The sequence below is a fragment of the Akebia trifoliata genome, chromosome 6 (genome assembly GCF_017979445.1).
Source record: "Akebia trifoliata isolate Shusen 1 chromosome 6, ASM1797944v1, whole genome shotgun sequence".
In the NCBI taxonomy this organism is placed as follows: domain Eukaryota; kingdom Viridiplantae; phylum Streptophyta; class Magnoliopsida; order Ranunculales; family Lardizabalaceae; genus Akebia; species Akebia trifoliata.
In genome coordinates this window covers 27531104-27551249 of record NC_141380.1, presented here as the reverse complement: position 1 = coordinate 27551249, position 20146 = coordinate 27531104, and the positions used below count along the sequence as shown (strand labels likewise).

Sequence of the window (20146 nt, the reverse complement as noted above, 5' to 3'; positions counted from 1 at the left end):
TGGAGATCCCCAATTTGTGATGCTTGTAGATTGTTTATGACAAGTTCAAAACAAGAGGTTCCAATCAAACTTGTTTCCTCGAGATCAAGTTTAGGATGCTAGATTCAGTCATTTTGAAAATTAAAGTGAGAGTTCAATAGTTGGTCTTCCATCTTCAAAGATATTAAAGGCCTCCAATTTGAGGTTTTACTTTTTAGATGGTTTGAAAGAATAGTGGGGCTTTGATAGTGTAGACACCTCATTTTGCACTTGCCAAACTTGTCACCCCGTTGCGGTGATTTTCCAATGATGAGCAGTGTTCCCAGAGCCTTCACGGATCTCATAACCTTCCCCCCGTTTAGAGAATACGATGCATCATATTAAGATGCATGAGATGCATTATATCATAGTGAGTATCTTACCACAAGTGGAGAATGATATATTTAAAATATATCAGTTAGTATTTTCTATTTGAGATGAGATATATTGTCGACAGTAATACAATGTATCTCATGGATTTTAATACGATGCACCTTATTCTCTAACACCTCGGACCATAGACTTAGACTAAGATTGTCACGCCCCGAAATCCCAACACGAATCCCTACGATTCATCAGTCAGAATCTCGAGGTGTGAGGTAATCAATCACACAACCTGATAGAACATTCACAAATAATAATACTTATGGAAAGAAAATATACGCAGCGGAATAAACATTTAACTAACATCTATACAAGAGTCTAGAGTAAGCGAAAGAAATCGACAAACACTAATATAAGTCAAGATCCTTAATCTCATAATACATCAGGTTAAAAATTTCTAAACTAACATGTTTTTTATCTACAAGCAAAAACCGCTAGGATCCTCTACTAATCTTCAAAGACACGGTGACGGTAAGACATCAATCTGCTCCTCTTCTGGGACCTCCTCAAAAGACTCCTCAAATAACGGCTCCTCAAGAGCTGAATAATCTGAAATGTGAATGATAGGGTGAGTAACAAGGGAATGTTACTCAGCAAGATGAACACCGTTCTAACAGCGAGTCATACATGCACAAGTAATCATCAGAACAATTAAATGATGCAAGTTTTCATAATGTAACATACGATAAATGTCTAAGCATACTCAGTAAACAGTTATAATAACTTTTAATCTATCATTTTCAATCATTTAAAGTAGCATATGCATCTTTTAAATGAAAACATCTATCAATCATTACAAAATAAGGAAAAGATATATAATAAGAACACGACGGTGTAATCGATAAGAGAGCAGAGGAACACGCCGATATAACCGCCTTGGCTATGGCAATACGATATTCCAAACTTAACCTCCAATGTGGAATCCTATCGTTATAATATGATTTTGTGGCCGGTCTACCATACCACAGTTGGATGACCATTTATCCGGCTCAGACTGGCCGTTGACCAAGAACCCAATACTAAGTTCAACTAACGGTGAGGTCAACCGTTTGACGACTACAGACTAACAGTGATCACTAACTAGCCCAGGAGACCCCTCGCGTCGAAGCCTATCAAGAGGCAATGCATGTGAACCCCGCCTAGCTCTACACTATATAGAGACCGCCTTTACACACAACGTTCCCCAGGAAATAAGTAGGAGAAATTCCCAGATTTCATAAGCTATAATATGCTCTAAGGTATTCCATACTACCGAAGAGCATATGACATCTAGTGTTATCCTAGATTGACTCACCGCTTCCGGATACACAACAACGCGTCAATCTTTTTGGGTTTTCTACAAACCTTTACTGGTAAACAAAATAGTTTATTTTGTATATAATATATCATTTCTTTTAATCGAAAATACAAACAAAGTCTGGTAGTGCCCTCCAGTGACAGTTATCTGTCATTTCCATCCATCAACCATCTCATCCCTCTATCTATCAATCACGTTTTATGTGGCATGACCACTACGTAGAACTGGAGGCACTATCCCATCAATCAGTCGAGAACATACGTTCTCTCTATCCATCCATCAATTAAATCGATCAATCTATCATCTAATTTCCTACATATCTATCAAAGTAATTTCACTTTTAAAGTAATTCGAAATCCATATAGCATCAACCAATTCCATTCGATGGTTTTGGTTTAGTCGAAAGACTCGAAAACAAAGATAAAATCGTAAGACGTAAAAGCTGGAAATCTGTGAAAATTTGGCTAAGTGTTGAAAAAATGATTTTTCAAAGTTGAAATTTAAAACGGGTTATTTATTTATTTATTAAAGAACTTAAAGTAATAGTTAACTGTTTTTAATGAAATTAAGGTAGGAAATGGGTATACATACTATATGGAAGCAACAAAAAAAAAAAAATTAGAACCAAACTCAACATTCGGATACTTTTCCGAATTGCTGATTTTTTTTTTTTTTTTGGTCGAAATTCGACCAAAATTGATCTAAATATTATACCAACTATAAAATGCTTATATTACATCAAATGAATTAAAACCAATCATAAATAAGCATGCCAACATGATTCAAATCGTTCAAATATATATAAACTTAATGAAACGATCGATTTATCGACAATCACATGGATTTTCTATGAAATTATCGCATAACTAGAAGGTAGAAGGGAAGGCAACCTACTTCAAGCTATTTTCAACGGTTAAACGGAGTTTAAAATCGCCTCCGGCCAATCTCCAAATTTTTCTTCCGGCGAAATTAGATTTCTTTGTGTCCACGCGTAACCCTCGGCGAGAGGAACAACTTTCCTTCTTGCGGCTAAGCTTGGATCATTCTCGTTTGGCGTAGATCTGAGTTTCAAATATTGAGGGAAAATGATTGAGATTTGTTTGGAGAGGAGAATAAGAAAAAACTGATTTTTTTCTAATAGAATTCATATATTTATATAACTTAAGTTGGGACATACTTGTCATTTTGGAAATTGTTTTTCTCGAATGCCGAATTGGACAAACTTATACTTTATTTCGGGTGATTTTTCGACATGAATCTAATAGTATGATCGGTTTCCTCAAATTACGTCTCTAAAGTGTCATTTACATGAAAAAATATCTAATGCGAAACTTGAGGATTTGATAACTTTTTCAATCTACTTCAGATTTAGGCGTGCTTACAGGCTAAAATATGTTTTTTGATCATTCTAAATCTATTGGTGAAATTAATTTTCCTCAAATATTAAAAATTAAGAATCCATATTTTTAAATCAATGCACGGATCTAAAATTCTTTCCTCGAGATACATTTTTAGGATTTTCAGGTCATTACAAAGACCGATCTGAATTCATATTTGGAGTTATTCATCGATTCCTGGTTTTTAAAACTAGGTGGTGATTCTGAAACCCAACTAGTGGCTGTGAGAAGGATTTGATCCGAATCCGGATTGAGGCTCCTACAGATAGTCTTGTCAAGATTTTTATGTGCAATTAATGCCTCGCTAGCTCTATTTTTGTTAGTTCTCTCATACAACGAGGGTTTCCTTCATCTTTTTTGTTATACAGTTTTGTCTACCTATAAAAGAAGTAACGGATAAAATTGTGAAAAATCAATTGTTGGGCTGATCTACTTAGTCCATGTTCTCCTTAGTCGAATAGTTATCCAATTTGCACTTACTAAAGCATTTGTCATCCTCCTCGTGGTGGTTTTTTGTCTTTCTTCTGCATTATGCGATTAAAAAAGTTACTGTACAAGTTCCTTGGTTACTGCAAGTTGTAGAAGAAATTCATAGGGGATAACATTCATGTATTTAGTCCGTAATTACTTTCAATTTCAATCATGTACGGACTTGAGCATATGGTTACTCATGGTTATTGCAATTGCTGGAATATAGTTGTCAGAACTTGTGAACGTGGATGGCTATAGTGACTGGATACGTTTAGTAGCAGAATTCACATCTAAGTCTCTGCAGTCGTGGCAGGTTAACTTGTTTTTCTTCTTTCCTATTAAGTATAATTTAGAAGAACCTTCTGTGAAATTCTAAACTAATTTTGTTCTGACATCTCTTTGTCAGTGGGCCAGCAGTAGTGTATACTACCTTTTAGGGCTTTGGTCCAGATTGGTGACATCTGTGCCTTATTTAAAGGGAGAGACACCGAGTCTTCTGGATGAGTTTGTGCCTAAAATAACCGAAGGTTTTATCACGTCAAGATTTGACTCTGTGCAGGTACTCAGACATTTATTTGTTTCAATTTGTAGATTGACATATTGAGATTTCACTTAGAGCAACTGAAAATTCTACTCTTTTCTTTTTCTGTGTATTTGTTGCAGGCTGGATTTCCAGATGACCTCTCGGAGAACCCATTGGACAATGTTGAACTTCTTCAAGATCAGCTAGAATGCTTTCCATACCTTTGCAGATTCCAGGTGCAAACATTTAGATAGACCTAGGAAAACATCAAATTTAAAAATAATTTAGGATTGATTATGCTAGAAAAATTGTCCCCCCAGCACACATAAAATTTGAGTTCCGGATCTCTCACCAATGCAATTTTCTTCATCTCATCTCATCTTTCTTGTTTATTCTTTTGGGTTGCAGTATGAAAGCAGCAGTCTGTATATTATAAAGATAATAGAGCCTATTATCCAAACCTATACGGTATCTTTTCATCATATTTTATGCTCTGCTCATTTGATTGAGACATCAGTGAACTTTTATAGGGGAAATGATTTATTTTGCATCATGTGTATTAATTTGGTTTTAGGAAAGATCAAGACTCCAGACCGGTGGAGATATCAATGAACTATCCATGATTGAAGCAAAACTTGCTTGGATTATTCATATTATTGCTGCCATTCTTAAGATCAAACAATGTATTGGTTGTAGGTAGGGAAACTTCCTTTAATGTGAAGCATAGTCATTTCAAGTGGGTTTTATATTTAATATTTTGGTTTGCTTTTTTCTTTTTGTTTTGTTTTATTATTATTATTTTTTATATTCTGCAGTGCAGAAGCACAAGAAATAATTGATGCAGAACTTGCAGCACGTGTTCTGCAGTTGATAAATATTACAGACAGTGGATTACATACCCAGGTATTCCAATAGGAAATAGCCACAATTTCTTAGCTTCAGTTCAGGTTCTTGTGACACCTCATTTTGAGGCGTTCATGTCAACTGTTTTTATGTTTACTCCTTGACCCTTAGGGCTTTTTTAATAACCTTCACTCTGCACCTTTGAAAAAACTGGTTCTAACAACATCAAATGTGAAATTAGATTTAATGTTGAAATGGATGGTCCATTTCTTTTCCTTTTGTAATTCATTTTAAGGCAGGGGCAGATTTTTGGTTGAGATCATCATCTCCACCTTGGCTTCATAAGAGTGTTGGAAAATGTGTTATTTTATACCAAACTCTTATAGACAAAGGGGTTTATTTGTAATTTAAAATGTTGATTAAAGGTTTTGGAAGATTACGTAGTAAAAAAGGGTACTTTGTAAGTTTGAAAACTATGCAACATATGCTCATAGGTTGCAAGTTTCTTGGGTTTTTAACAAAATGGTCCTGATTACATTAAATTTAAATCTAAAAGTGGGGGCATTTATGGCCACTCAAATTTTGGTGTTTGACCATTTGGATTCTGCCCATTATAATAGTAAAGATGTATATATCTATATTTCTTGGCATCATTGTGGCTTCATTCTATGTACGTAATCCATTCATTATAAATGGAAATGATAATAATTGTGTCATATTAACTACATACACCTTAATGTGTAGAATACCTTGTGAAATTAACAAACTATTAAGTACTACATGCACGCATTATTACATTTTTCTACAAGAATGATTGTAAGTATGTGCTTATAAATTTGTGATGATATGCTTAGGATACATTATTACATTTTTTTTACAGGAATTATTGTAAGTATGTGCTTATAAGTTTGTGTTAACATACATATGATACATAAAAAATAGGATATTTTATAGATACCTTATCAATCGTATTAAATTTCTACTATGAATGAATATTATTTTGCATTTTACACGCCCTTTGTACTGGTAATTTATAATATTTTGCTATTTTTAATAAATTTTACCAATATCTTGTTATATTTAAAAAAATTGAAATAGAATATAGTTCAAAAACAGAGAGAATATTAAGTTGTTGATTAATTAGCCCTAATTAGGCTATAAGAATTACATAAGATAAATAGAAAAGGGAAAAGACTAAAATAACCCTAATTACTTATTTAACACTCCCCCTCAAGTTGGTGCGTGGATATCAACAATGCCCAACTTGGATAAGACATCTTCAAAGGAAGTTTTACTAACACCTTTAGTAAGAATATCAGCAAGTTGTTGAGAGGTAGGAACAAAGGGAGTACAAATCTGTCCAGAAACTATCTTTTCTCTAATGAAATGACGATCAACTTCTATGTGCTTCGTTCTGTCATGCTGAACCGGATTTGCAGCTATGTTAATAGCCGATTTATTATCGCAATATAGTAAGAAGGGGACCGGCACAGGAAGACATAAATCAGCTAGTAAGATTTTGAGCCACAACAACTCACATACTCCAAGTGCCATAGCTCTGTATTCTGACTCAGCACTCGACCGAGAAACTACATCCTGCTTCTTACTACGCCAAGTTACCAAGTTACCACCAACTTTAGTACAATACCCAGAAGTAGACCTTCTATCAGTCACTGAACCAGCATAATCTGCATCTGTCCATGCCTCAATGCGAAGATGACCATGATTGTTGAATAAAATACCTCGACCAGGACATCCCTTAAGGTATCGAAGAATACGATAAACAGCAGCAAGATGAGATGTTCGAGGCGAGTGCATAAACTGACTTACAACACTAACAGCATAGGCAATGTCAGGGCGAGTCATAGACAAGTAGATCAACTTTCCCACAAGACGCTGATATTGACCAATATCTGACACACACTCCCCCTCAGAATCAGCCAACCTGTGATTCTGCTCAATAGGAGTATCAGCTGGACGAGATCCAAGCTGACCAGAGGTACTGAGTAAATCAAGAACATACTTACGCTGAGAAATAAATATACCAGACTTGGACCGGGCAACCTCAATACCCAGAAAATAGCGAAGATGGCCAAGGTCCTTAATCTCAAATTGACGTCCTAAGTAAGTTTTGACCTCAGTAAGACCATCGGCATCATCTCCAGTAAGAACAATATCATCCACATACACAATCAGAGCAACAATTTTGCCTTGGGAGTGACGCAAGAACAAGGTGTGATCAGCAGAACTCTGATGGAAACCAAACTGATGCATGGCCTTAGTGAAGCGCTCAGACCAAGCACGAGGAGACTGTTTCAGACCATAAAGAGACCGGCGAAGACGACAAACATGAGCAGGAGAAGCAGAAGGAAGAAACCCAGGAGGTTGGACCATATAGACTTCTTCTTGAAGATCACCATTAAGAAAAGCATTCTTGACATCTAACTGAAAGAGAGGCCATCCGCGGATAGCAGCAACAGAAAGGAGAACACGAATGGTGGTCATCTTGGCAACCGGAGCAAAAGTTTCTTGATAATCAATCCCATAAGTCTGAGCATAACCTTTGGCCACTAGACGGGCCTTACAACGAGCAATGGAACCGTCTGGATTATGCTTAAGAGTGAAGACCCAACGACAACCCACAACTTTCCGTCCAGGCGGAAGAGGAACAATGTCCCAAGTATGAGTCTTGTCAAGAGCAGTCAACTCATCAATCATAGCTGCACGCCACTCAGGATGAGCAATAGCATCTGCAACAGTAGTAGGAAGAGAAACAGTGGAAACAGAAGCAAGAAAACTCCGATAGGAGGGTGATAGTGCAGAATCAGATATATAATTTGAAATAGGATAAGTACAAGTGCGCTTACCCTTACGAGTGGCAATAGGACGATCATCACAGGGAACAGACGGAGGCGGAGCTGGAGGCGAGGAGGCGAGCTGGTCGGACATAGAAGTGATGGTAGTATCACGGGGACGTCGAGAGTAAACCTGCAATGGAGGAGAAGACGAACGGACGGGGGGTGGAGAGGGAGGAACAGGCATGGGAAGGGGAAATAAAGAAGGAAAAGAATCATCAGGTAAATCTAGAGGAAACCACTCAGATTGAATACCAACGGACCCACTATAGTAAGGAGTATGCTCAAAAAAAGAAACATCTCGAGAAATGAAACGCCGTCGAGAAGGAGGATGGTAACAACGGTATCCTTTCTGGGTAGAGGAATAACCCAGAAAGATACATTTTACGGCCTTAGGGTCAAGTTTAGTACGAGTTTGGGCAAGAATTTGAACAAAACAGACACACCCAAACACGCGCGGAGGAAGTGGAAACACAGGACGATCTGGAGACAGCTTAGAGAGGGGTGTGGCAAACTGAAGAACACTAGAGGGGGTCCGATTAATAAGGTAAACAGCAGTAAGAACTGCATCTGCCCAATAGGATTGAGGCACATTCATGCCAATGGAAATAGCACGAGCTAACTCTAGAATATGGCGATTTTTGCGTTCTGAACGACCATTCTGCTGAGGGGTCTTAACATTGGACATTTGATGCTCAATGCCAGACTCTAAACAAAGTTTCAAGACCTCACTATAGGTGTATTCAGTACCATGATCAGATCGGAAGGTCTTAATGGTACAACCAAATTGGGTATGAACCATAGCAAGAAATTGCTTGAAGATCCCATAAACCTCACTCTTGTATTTCATAAGATAAACCCAAGTAGTACGACTGTGGTCATCGATGAACAAAACAAAGTAACGAAAACCAAGAGTGGATGTGACAGGGGAAGGACCCCACACATCAGAATGAATTAAGTCAAACATAGCAGGTGTAGTAGTATTCATACTAATAGGATAAGAAGAACGCACATGTTTAGCTAATTGACAAGTTTCACAAGACAAATCAAATAAATTGTTATTATGAAATAAAGTAGGGAACATGTGTTTCAAATAACCAAAAGAAATATGGCCTAAACGTAAATGCCAACGCATTACAAGAGCCTTATTAGACGGACTACTACTACTACTAAGCTGAAAAGCAGAATGAGTGCTAGGGGAACCGGGAACGTCCAAGAGATACAATCCATTTACTTCATGTCCAGTGCCAATCGTCCTCTTCGACTCCAGATCCTGAAAGACACAATAAGAGGGATAAAATGTTACACTGCAGTTCAAATTTTTTGTAAGACTACTAACAGATACAAGGTTAGTAGTAAGTTGAGGAACATGAAGTGTGTTAGTTAATGATAAAGAAGATGTAACGGGTAAATGACCTTGACCAGCTATGGAAGACAAAGAGCCATCAGCTAGTCGGACCTTGCGATGACCAGAACAAACACTATAGGTTTTAAATAGGGAGGACGTACCGGTCATGTTATCTGAGGCACCAGAATCAATGATCCATGGTGAGGAAGTGGTAGAAACACTGTGTGCAGATGCAAAGGTACCTGAGTGAGCGAAGGTAGAAACTGGCTGAGACGAGGTTTCTATCTGATTGAAGAATTTTCTGAACTTGTCAAGCTCGGCTTGGGACAGAGATACCGAATCCGACGAAGAGGTAGTAGCGGAAGGAGGTGCTAAATCATTCGTTTGCTGAGAAACTACATGAGCTGAAGACCGTTGAGACTGTTGACGATGCTGGTTAGGACGACCATGAAGTGCATAACAGCGAGCCTTCACATGACCCAACTTTCCACAATGATCACACTTATGTCGCTGACGAGTAGGCAGAGACCCACTGGGGGACTGTGAAGAAGGTAGACGAGCAAGCATAGCGGAGTGATCTCCCGAAGAAAGGGGTATGACAGCTGCACGACGACTCTCATCAGCCAAGACATAGGAATACGCAGTCTGTAGGGAAGGAAAAGGATCCATTCCCAATAAATGTACTCTCGCATACTCAAACTCCTCCCGGAGACCAGCCAGAAATTGAAAAACCCGATTCTTGTCCAGAATTGACGCATATAATGTCTCATCAAGCGGGTCCTTCCAGGAGTAATACGAAGAATAAAATGTCAACTCTTCCCACCGAGCACGTAGTTGTGATATATAAGTAGTAACAGAAGAGTCACCCTGTGAGAGTCGAGAAATCTCACGCTCTAGGTTAAAAATTCGAACATTATTTTGACGTTGCGAGTAAATACTTTTTGCGGAATCCCATATCTGCTTTGCTGTCGAGGTGAACATAAAACCGGCTGCAATGTGTGGTTGCATCGATGAAACCAGCCAAGAACGGACCATAGAATCATTAGCAAACCACTGGGAGTAAGAACTGTCGGTCTGTGTAGGTTGTTTGTCCGCCCCTGTGAGATAACCGATCTTCCCTTTTCCACCAATGAACATTTCAACCGATCGTGCCCACAGAAGATAGTTCGGACCATCTAATTTCACGGTAGTGATTTGAATCCCAGGAAAGTCGGTTGAATGAGATGGAAAACCACTCGACCCATTACTAGTACCAATAATCGAGGAAGAGGATGACTCAGAGGCCATCAAATAATCCAAATACTTTGGTTTGAAGAGAGTTCAAGAAGATGAGAGCACAACTCCCTAGGATAGGTGATCGCAGCACTCGTAAGTATAGGTAATCAATGACCAAGATAAGTGGGAGAGAAGCCTCAAACAGCACTCTAATGTGATCGAAAAACTTCGTAGGTGTTCGAAACACTGCCGGCACCTTCTTATAACCACTACGTGAGTCAAACAATGACAAACACAGCCAACTGATGAGTCGTACAGGTCAGAACAGTAACTTGCTGTGTTTCAAAAGTCCAGGCTGCTACGATAGGTGTCGCACGACCTCAACACAGCCACCAAAGGCATCACACGACTTCAATACCGTCACCAGAAGCGTCGCACGACCTCAACACAGCCACCAAAGGCATCACACGACTTCAATACCGTCACCAGAGGCGTCGCACGACCTCAATACAGCTGCCAACAGCGTCGCACGACTCACTACAGACACCAACGGCTTCGCACGACTGCACTACAGCCACTAGAGGCGTCGCACGACTGCACTACAGCCACTAGAGGCGTCGCACGACTTCACTACAGCCATCAGAGGTGTCAAACGACTCAAACAGCATCGTTGCTGTGAGTATAGCCTGATCGCAGGCTTTGAATCTAGTTGAATCCCTATCGCATGGGGTTTTCAGCAACAAATAACTCCCGTAGGGGCAATATAGGATTTTGTTTTCAAGGAAGAATGAGTCGATTGTGTTTGTAGAGGAAGAAGAAGGAGTTCGAGTTCGATTCAGTCGCAGGCTCTGATACCAAGTTCAAAAACAGAGAGAATATTAAGTTGTTGATTAATTAGCCCTAATTAGGCTATAAGAATTACATAAGATAAATAGAAAAGGGAAAAGACTAAAATAACCCTAATTACTTATTTAACAAATATCTATTGAAATTTACTGTTTATGAAAATGTTTCCACCTAACTCTTGCTTTTTATTCTTAAATTTGATCTTGACAGAAGTTAACTGTTCATAAATTTTTTTTGTGAAATGAACAGTGATTTCCACTGAAAATAGAAAAATATGTTGAAATTTAGTACCATGGTCCTGGTTGTTTTTTAGTTTGCCTTTTTTAATGAGAGTTGCTATTGCCACACCAATTTTTACTAATGCTTCACAAATTCCTATGTAAATCACCAAAGAATTGCACCCAGTTGGTGTGGCAATAGTAACTCCCTTAAAATTAGGGGTAATTTTTTTTTTATTTCTTTCATATGAAATGTAAGTACAGATTACTTATTAAAAAGGTGCACTGTATAGTTGTATTAGTTGACCTACTTTAGAATTTTTGTGTTCCAAAGCATCCCCCTTCCATTGCAATTTTGCATTTATTCCCTTCGTGGTTTCATGACCCAAAAATCGTGTTAGCTATAAATGACACGCACCAAGGGATCTCCCAATGTTGTCAAAACTCCTAAGAAGGTGTTTGACTTGGGTGGGCACTTAGGCGCTTTCTTGGTGACACCATCTGTGTGTCGGCCCTTATTTCTTCCCATGAAGATGAGTGACATCCAATCCAGGCTGTCCATCTTATCGATGATTGTTTGGATTGCTCATGTGTATATTTCCCTTGTTGACATACAACCATACCCTACCATGTTTCCCAACACAACTCTTTAATGCCCAACCGGTCCTATTCCATGTGGTGATGCAACAAGGAAGGGGCTTGAGGTAGCCCTCAAGTATCATTTCCAAATCATGAGGGTGGTAGCAGACTCCCAAATAGAGGTAAATTGCATAAAAGGTTAGGCTTCAGCTCTGTGGAAAATGTGGAGGTTAACTAAATCAATCAAGATGCTCATTCCTTTATTTATTTTTGATAACCCTCATTCCTTTATTTTCTTCCATTGGATTCAGTTTTCCCATAGAGAGGCCAACAAAATGGCTGGTCTTTTGGCGTCCTATTTGGACACTTGTGGTGAGATTGAGTTGTCTCCTACTAGCTTCCCTAGGGAGCTGTCTTGTGTAATTAGTGAAGACTCCTCCGGGAGGACCTATGTAAGAATGTAAGTTGCTTGTTGTTTGCTTCTTGGGCCTGCTACATTGCAATCTTATCTTCCACAAGTAAAGATGATTCCCTCTCATCTTGGGTACTTAAGCAGGTTACTCTTTTTTTTTTTTTTTGAAAAGTATAATATATTGATCAGAGAAGGAAAACAAGAAACAAAGAGGCCGAGTGAGCCTCAAGAAAAGCAACAAAACCAGGACCACCAGTTAAATATGAGCTTTTAGCTCATCCATATATGTTGTAAGATGGCATAATTTCACGGTCAATCTTTAGTTTGATTCCACCAAAACCTCGTTTCTTGTCCACTAGCTCTCTTGCTTTACATTTCCGTATACATGTCCATGATGATGCCAGTATAACCCCCCATGGCTTCTTTCCAGCCTCGATGAATTTTCTATGGATTTTTTCAAAACTTGTTGGGAGTTGGTTACACAAGACTAGATGACAGATGTGGATGAGTTTTATAGGGATGGGTTCTTAGATCATGGGTCTAATTGTTTTTTTGTTGTTGTTGTTGCCTTTATTAAGAAAAAGCAAGGCATTGAGGATACTCGATTAGGGGCCTATTAGTTTGGTATGTGACTTACAAGATCATTTCGAAAATGTTGGTCTGTAGAATGAAATGGATTTTCAAGGGATTATTGGCCAACTCAAGGTGCATTTGTTAGGGAGAGACAAATTTTAGATGGACTGCTAATTACTAACGAGTGCATTGATTCTAGATTGAAATTGAGTCTTCTATGAGTGGTTTGGAAGATTGATTTGAAGAAAACCTATGACCATGTTAATTGGGGATGTTTGAGATACCTTCTTGGTTGAATGGGGTTTTGGGGAGAAGTGGATTTAGTGGGTAATGAAGTGGGTATCTTGTTCCCCCTTCGTTTTCAATCTTGGTAAATGGTTATTGTGTAGACTTCTTCAAGAGTTTGAGACAAGATGATTGATGCAAGACAAAGAGGGAAGAAGATGAAATACGGGAGGGGGAGGGGGGGAGGGAATTTGGTTTGGATTTGGGCTATGATAGGGTTACCACAAAGGTTTAGGGTAAACCCAAAAGGGGTTGGCTTGTGGGGTTTAATTTTGACGTTTTGTTATTATGACCACAATCTTAATGGGGGATTGAGTATTCACAAATTTGGTTTTATGAATATGGCTTTGTTGGGGAAGTGGCTTTGGATGTTCGGGGAGGAGGGGGGAAAATCTTTGGAAGAAAGTAATTGTGGACAAATATGGGGTAAATGGGAATGGGTGGGAGAGTGGTCCGGCGAGAAGCGCATTGGGGTGTGGAGTGTGGAAGGGCATCCTTAAAAGACTTTCGGTATTCAAGAGCAAAGTGAAATGTAAGGTTGGGAGTGGGACTAAGGTGAGATTCTGGGAGGACTGGTGGTGTGGGAATGGTCCTCTTAAGGACTCATTTCCAGATCTATTTTGATTTATCTTTGAAAAAGATTCAAGTTATTTATGTTTTCAAGAGCTTTGAAAATGACATGCTAAACTAGGACATTGGGTTTGGAAGAACTTTCAACAATTGAGAGGTGGATACACTAGGAAAGTTAATTTTTATGGTGGTGAATAACTATGTGTAGAACTCTTCGGAAGATAAGAGATTGTGGGGAGGTACTCGGGATGGGAAGTTCACGGTTAAATCTTTATATGATGGCATTGCTCCAAGTAGTATAACGTTTTTCCCTCACTCATTTGTCTGGGGTGGTAAGATACCTCCTAAGATATCGATTTTCCTTTGGTTGGCGGCTTTAGGGAGACTCGCAATTTTAGACTAGTTAATCAGAAGAGGCTTTATTTCATCAAATCAGTGTTGTATGTGTAGATCCTAGGCGGAAACGGTGGATCACTTATTCATTCATTGCCGGGTGGCTCATCACATCTGATCGCATTTCTTGTCTTTATTCAGGATAGTGGGCTGTTTTCCTTACTTAGTCAAGTTGGCTTTGGAATCTTGGCTGGCGTGGGGAGGTTCATTCTTGTCTTCTAAATGGATTCTTTGGTTCTTGGCTCCATTTGCAATCTGTTAGGGTATTTGGAAAGACCGCAATCGTTGCATCTTTGAGGGGAAAGTTTCTACGATGGAAGGATTAGTTCTTTCTATTTTGGAGCTCATGTTTTCTTGGAGCTAACTTTATAAGGATTTCAAGGGGGTCTTCTTTGAAGATTTTGTTGTGCAATGGAATAGGGTTTGTTTGTTGCCGCGAGAGTAATTTGTTATTTGTGTTTTGTTTGTTTCTTTCCATCTCTTGTTGTGTTGTTTTTCTTTTTGTCTTGTTGGTTCTCTTTGCTTTGGGTTGGTCATCTCGACCCCCTCGCTTTCTTTTTTCAATAAATTTATCTTTATCGATAAAAAAAAAAGAAACGTAAAATGCAAAGTTTTGCAATTACAATATTTTCATAGGGTAAAAGAAATGGTTAAAGGTTAAGGTTTGTTGGTTAAGGATTATATTGATTTCTTGAAAATAAGAAATTTTTTTTATGGGTTGGTTTCTTGATGGGTTAAAAACAAAAAAGAAAAAAAGAAAAAAAGAAAAAAAGAAAAAAAGAAAAAAAAGAGAGAGAATAAGATTTAAAAAAAACAAAATGATATATTTACCTTGGAATCACCCCAATGATTTTCATGGTACACCAAGTTGAATGCACCAACATTCAAACAAGAAACAAGAAAATTCTGTAAATTGTATTCCTAAAAGCTTTGATAAAATGACATAAAGAAGTGTTTTCATACTAAAACAAAATCCTAAAGAGAAATGATCTATGCTACCCTTAACTTAAAAATAAATTACATAAATTCTCTAATTTTTGTAAATTTATTTCTCCTAAATTTTCAAATCTTATAAATTTAATTAAAATTACTAAACTACCCCCAAACACTTGTACTAAGACCATGGGCTAAAAAACTCTGCTCTTCAAACTGTGATGTCCCTCTTAGTGGTCCACTATTTTCATCCCTCTTTATTGTAGTTTTGAGACTTTGGGGTGAATGTTGGGTTGTGGGGTGCAGAATGGGGATTTATTTAGGTTCTTACTTGGTCAGTTGGGCTTGATGGATTTTAGTGCTTTGCAACAGTCCCTATGGTTATATCTTGGACTCGCAGTGTTTTATTATTATGCTACAACGTTGTTCTTTGGGATACCTATACTTTAGTAGTGTTCATCGAGATTTATTATTACGCTACAACCTTGCTTTTGGGGATTCCTACAACTTTAATATTTCTCTTTAAGAACACCACTAAAGTATAGGTATCCTCAAGAGCAGGGTTGTAGCGCAATAATACAACTTTGTGAGTCTGAGATCGTATCCACAGGGACCATTGGAACACTAAAATACAATAAAATCCACTGAAAAGAATACTATGAATCCTAAAATCTAACAACAGGGTTTAAAATAGGGAGCACATATAAATAAAAATGAAACAAGATAAAAAAATGTTGCAACATCAAGGTTCCACTCAACAGTTTATGAATTTATCTTTGATCAATTTTTTTAAGGTCTGCATAAAAATTCTTTCAAGATGATTTATCTATTAAATCATTAATACTATTGAGCATCATTGAAAACTTGATGTTTGAACCAATCTAGTATTTTATTCGTATGTCATAGGGATTTACAAGCATTCAATGTTGTGAAAATCACTTGCAATAAATCAAGAGAATATATAGACAAGCAATAATTAATCAAAATATGTCAAGACATTCAATTAACTAGTATAAAAAGTTAAAACTTAATCTTTGTTAATAAAAAATATGAAAAGAGCACGACTGTCGAATTTTGCCCCTAGCCCTTGCTAGGGACTTAGCTGATAATCTTCATAGAATGATCCATAAAAATAACCATCTAAATCTCTAGAAAAATAAACTAGAAGAAAAATAGGGAGAAAAACTAGAGAAGAGGAAGAAGAAGATTAGTAGAAGTGAAAACTAGAGAGAGCCTAAAAATTAGAAGAAGATAAGTTAAGCAAAGAGAAAATGTGGAGAAAATTAGAAAGAAAGAATTTAGCAGGAAAATGGAAAGAAAATAGGAGAGAGAAAATGATAGAGAAGATCTTGGAGGACAGAGATAGATAAAACATGTGGGCATAGTCACCAAATTTTGCGACTTATTGAAAAAGTCACGATTAAATCATGGATTTTTCCTTCATCAATTTAATCACAACTTTTTTAATAAGTCTTGACTTTTATGAACTTCAGAACATCACATTTAAATCACGAACATTACGATTAAATTGGGAAAAAATGAAAGATGATCTTGATGTACTAGTAAGAGAAAATTACTTTGATGAAGATGTTGATGGCCATTTTACCAATGAAGTGTTGGATAATGAAGATGACATTTATTTTGACTAGTTGATGAATCCTAACTTGGGCCCATGATTGTAATCTTTTTTAATACTTTGAACAATATAAACTTTGAATATGTCATAAACCTTGATGTGGATGCATGAATGGTATTAGAGATTGGAATATCTTTTGTTGTAAGTGGGTTGTTTCTTTATAGGCCGAGCCTAGGTTTGCATGGATTATGACCAGGCCATTCCCATGCAAGATTATAAGCTATACATTTAAGTTATATACAGATACGCCAATCTCCGTTATATATATAGGTGAATGCTAACGTCCAATGCGCCATTTCTTTTTTTTAATAATGTAGGGTATCCCTTTGGGATGATGATTAATCCCCAAGTTTGCACCCCCGACCACATGAAATTTTTTTGTCATGCAATAGGGGTAAATCAAGAGGCTGCCTAGTTTTGAACACACAACTAGAAGTTAAAAAAAAAATACTTAAAATGCCCAATGCTTCATTGAGACGTTAACATACTCCAATGGTTTTCTTTTTCGATGACTCTTGGTAGTTGTTTGTCCTTTAGTAAAAAAAGGTAAGGGTATTTTTGTCTTTGAATATAAAGTAATGAATGCTTTTGCAAAATGCTATAAACACTTTACAAAAATGCCAACTCAAATCTTGCAAAATGGATCTATCTTTAAATGCACTAGAAAAATAGTTCCTTTAATATATCTGTGGCAAGATCTGAACTGTGGGAGTGGGCTTTTAACCCTCTTCCATGTGATCCAGATTGCAATTTGTCTTTGAATATTAATTAATAAATGTTTGTTCAATAAAATGCTGTAAGCACTTTTATAAAAATGCCAATGAGATTTTTGATATTTACAAAAATGTCACTGTACAAGTTACATTTTCCAATAAAAGGCAAAACAATTAAGGGTATTATTGGAAAAGAAAAGTACCCTAAAGCATTCCCCAACGAAGAATTGAAGAATGGTAACGTTGCGTTTTACTTTATCAGACTGGCAATGCACGACCATTAATCCAATTACTCCAAGTAACAATTGGATTAATGCTCATGCATTGCCGTCTTGTAAAGGAACATACCAATGAAAAAACGTTAGCATTCCCCTGTATGTATATACATACATATGTATAAAAAAGTTGCGAGTCTGTGACAATGTTATGAGGTATGTTGCGATTGTTTTGGAATGTTTTGAAAAAGTGTGACATTTCCTTTTTAACTTTCATTTAATCACTCAATCCATATTTTTCTAAAGTTATTTGTGTACGTAAATTAATGTGATTGTTTCTGAATGTATCGATATATTTCAGTTTTGTTTCCATTTTTCAAATGACTTCAACACCACAATCAAAATGGAATTTAAATCCTGGATATCAGAATGAAAGTATGTTCATCCTCTTAAACTATTTGAGAGTAGCTAGACTAATTGGTCATGCCCCCAAGATTTTAAAAAATAGCTTGAGACCTTTCTTCACAGTCATTGGTGATATGATGTGTTCATTTTTCTTTCTTTATTTTTTTTCCCTTTCATGCATAGATTTGGTACCTCTTCTTGGCTTTTCTTGCAAAGTTATTATTAGAAGTTACTGATCTTTAAGAAAAAAGAAAAAGAAAATTACATTTACTTATTTCTCATTATTCTAGAACTGCTTTTCATTCATGCACATTCTTGTGTTCTCTTGGCAGCGATATGGTGAACTAAGCAAGCAAAGACTTGATCGTGCAATTCTCACATTCTTTCAACATTTTCGAAAGTCTTATGTAGGCGATCAGGCTATGCACTCTTCTAAGGTAAATAACATTTCTATGTCATCATTTTCAGGTATTTAAATTCTTTTTTCGTAATTCTTGATGCATTTATCTTTGTTGCAGCAGTTATATGGCCGATTATCTGAGCTTCTTGGACTGCATGATCATCTACTGTTACTAAATGTGATTGTTGGAAAAATTGCTACAAATCTCAAGTGCTACCCAGAGGTGATGGTTCAACACTTGTTTCTTTTTACTTGACTTGTTGTAAGAGTTCTGATAATATCATATGTTTTCCTTTTCCAGAGTGAGGATGTTATTGATCACACCTTAAGTCTGTTCTTGGAGCTGGCATCTGGGTTGGTTTTATTACCTCATGATTTGGCTAGGGGAATCTAGCGTTATTTTTTAAATTTTAAATAGAAAACTTTGATCTAATCACCCAAATAGTAATTGTTGTTGGAATTTTTTAATTTTGGGCAGATATATGACTGGGAAGCTCCTACTGAAGTTGGATACTGTTAAATTCATAATTGGGAATCATACTGTAATTTCGGTTCTCATAATTTCAATTTCAATTTCTTTTGTCTACTTCTTTCTGTGATTTGTCGTTGTGGGTGGTGAGTTTAGCAATTGGTTTCTTGGTCTTCTACTTTCAGAGGGAACACTTTCCATTTTTAGAAGAACATAGATGCTCTCGCAGCAGAACGACCTTCTACTACACAATTGGTTGGTTGATTTTTATGGAGGATAGCCCCGTGAAATTTAGATCTTCTATGGATCCTCTTTTGCAGGTATATCCTAGCATGTGTAAACTCAATATTGTTATTGTTGCTTTTAAATATGACACATTACACTGGGATTGGTTTCTTTTTTTTTTTTTTGGCTTTGATTTTTTACCCTTGGGATGGTGTTCATGGCACTTTAGGTTTTCATCAGTTTGGAATCAACACCCGATGCTATGTTTCGCACTGATACTGTAAAATATGCATTGATTGGGTTGATGAGGGATCTCAGAGGCATCACAATGGCAACTAATAGGTGAGTTCTCATGTTATTTTTGAAATTATAGTTTCTGTGAAAAGGCTTCATTAATTTCTATATGCTTTTTTTTTTCTTTTTCAGTCGAAGAACATATGGGCTTCTATTTGATTGGTTATATCCTGCACATATGCCAGTTCTCTTAAGAGGCATCTTACATTGGACAGATACACCAGAGGTTAGTAGCAATATATGTACATTTTGTTTCCTACTATCTTGAAGTATTTGATGTGTATGGGTTCAAAGCCACCTACACCGCAAACTGAAAAATATACCTTCAGCCACTATATACTAACCACCACTAATCCACTTCACATGCATCTTTTGCAACTTTTTCCAATCAAAGCAGCTAAGCATGATCAATTGGTTGGTGAATGTATCCATGCCAAGCATGTAGTTTGAATGGTTGAACTTAGGACAATAACTGGTGAGTATTTCAATCTCTAATGGTAGCTCACCGGAGGTGTTCACTTGATTTTGCCCTCCCGATACCTTCTCTTCAAATCCAAAGCTAAGTGGCTTGAGTTGTGGGAGGTTTTCCTTTTTTTTCCTTACATAATGTTAGTATCTCATGCTGGATC

The 20146-nt window shown here is 37.1% G+C and overlaps 1 protein-coding gene across 6 annotated transcripts in view; it reads left to right on the top strand.

Annotated features, from left to right (window-relative positions):
- The window catches only part of LOC147400595 (uncharacterized), a 62939-nt gene that overhangs the window by 21612 nt on the left and 21181 nt on the right, over positions 1-20146 (top strand). For 4 of the 6 annotated variants that reach the window (XM_086446336.1, XM_086446335.1, XM_086446334.1 and 1 more), the window contains exons 11-23: positions 3794-3880; positions 3974-4126; positions 4231-4326; positions 4499-4558; positions 4665-4786; positions 4906-4993; positions 18462-18566; positions 18648-18752; positions 18831-18883; positions 19008-19071; positions 19184-19318; positions 19453-19565; positions 19650-19743. In XM_086446336.1, the coding sequence (XP_086302462.1) occupies positions 3794-3880; positions 3974-4126; positions 4231-4326; positions 4499-4558; positions 4665-4786; positions 4906-4993; positions 18462-18566; positions 18648-18752; positions 18831-18883; positions 19008-19071; positions 19184-19318; positions 19453-19565; positions 19650-19743 (1275 nt within the window). The remainder of the gene's footprint in view (positions 1-3793; positions 3881-3973; positions 4127-4230; positions 4327-4498; positions 4559-4664; positions 4787-4905; positions 4994-18461; positions 18567-18647; positions 18753-18830; positions 18884-19007; positions 19072-19183; positions 19319-19452; positions 19566-19649; positions 19744-20146) is intronic. The other 2 variants (XM_086446338.1, XM_086446339.1) reach the window with 1 other exon arrangement.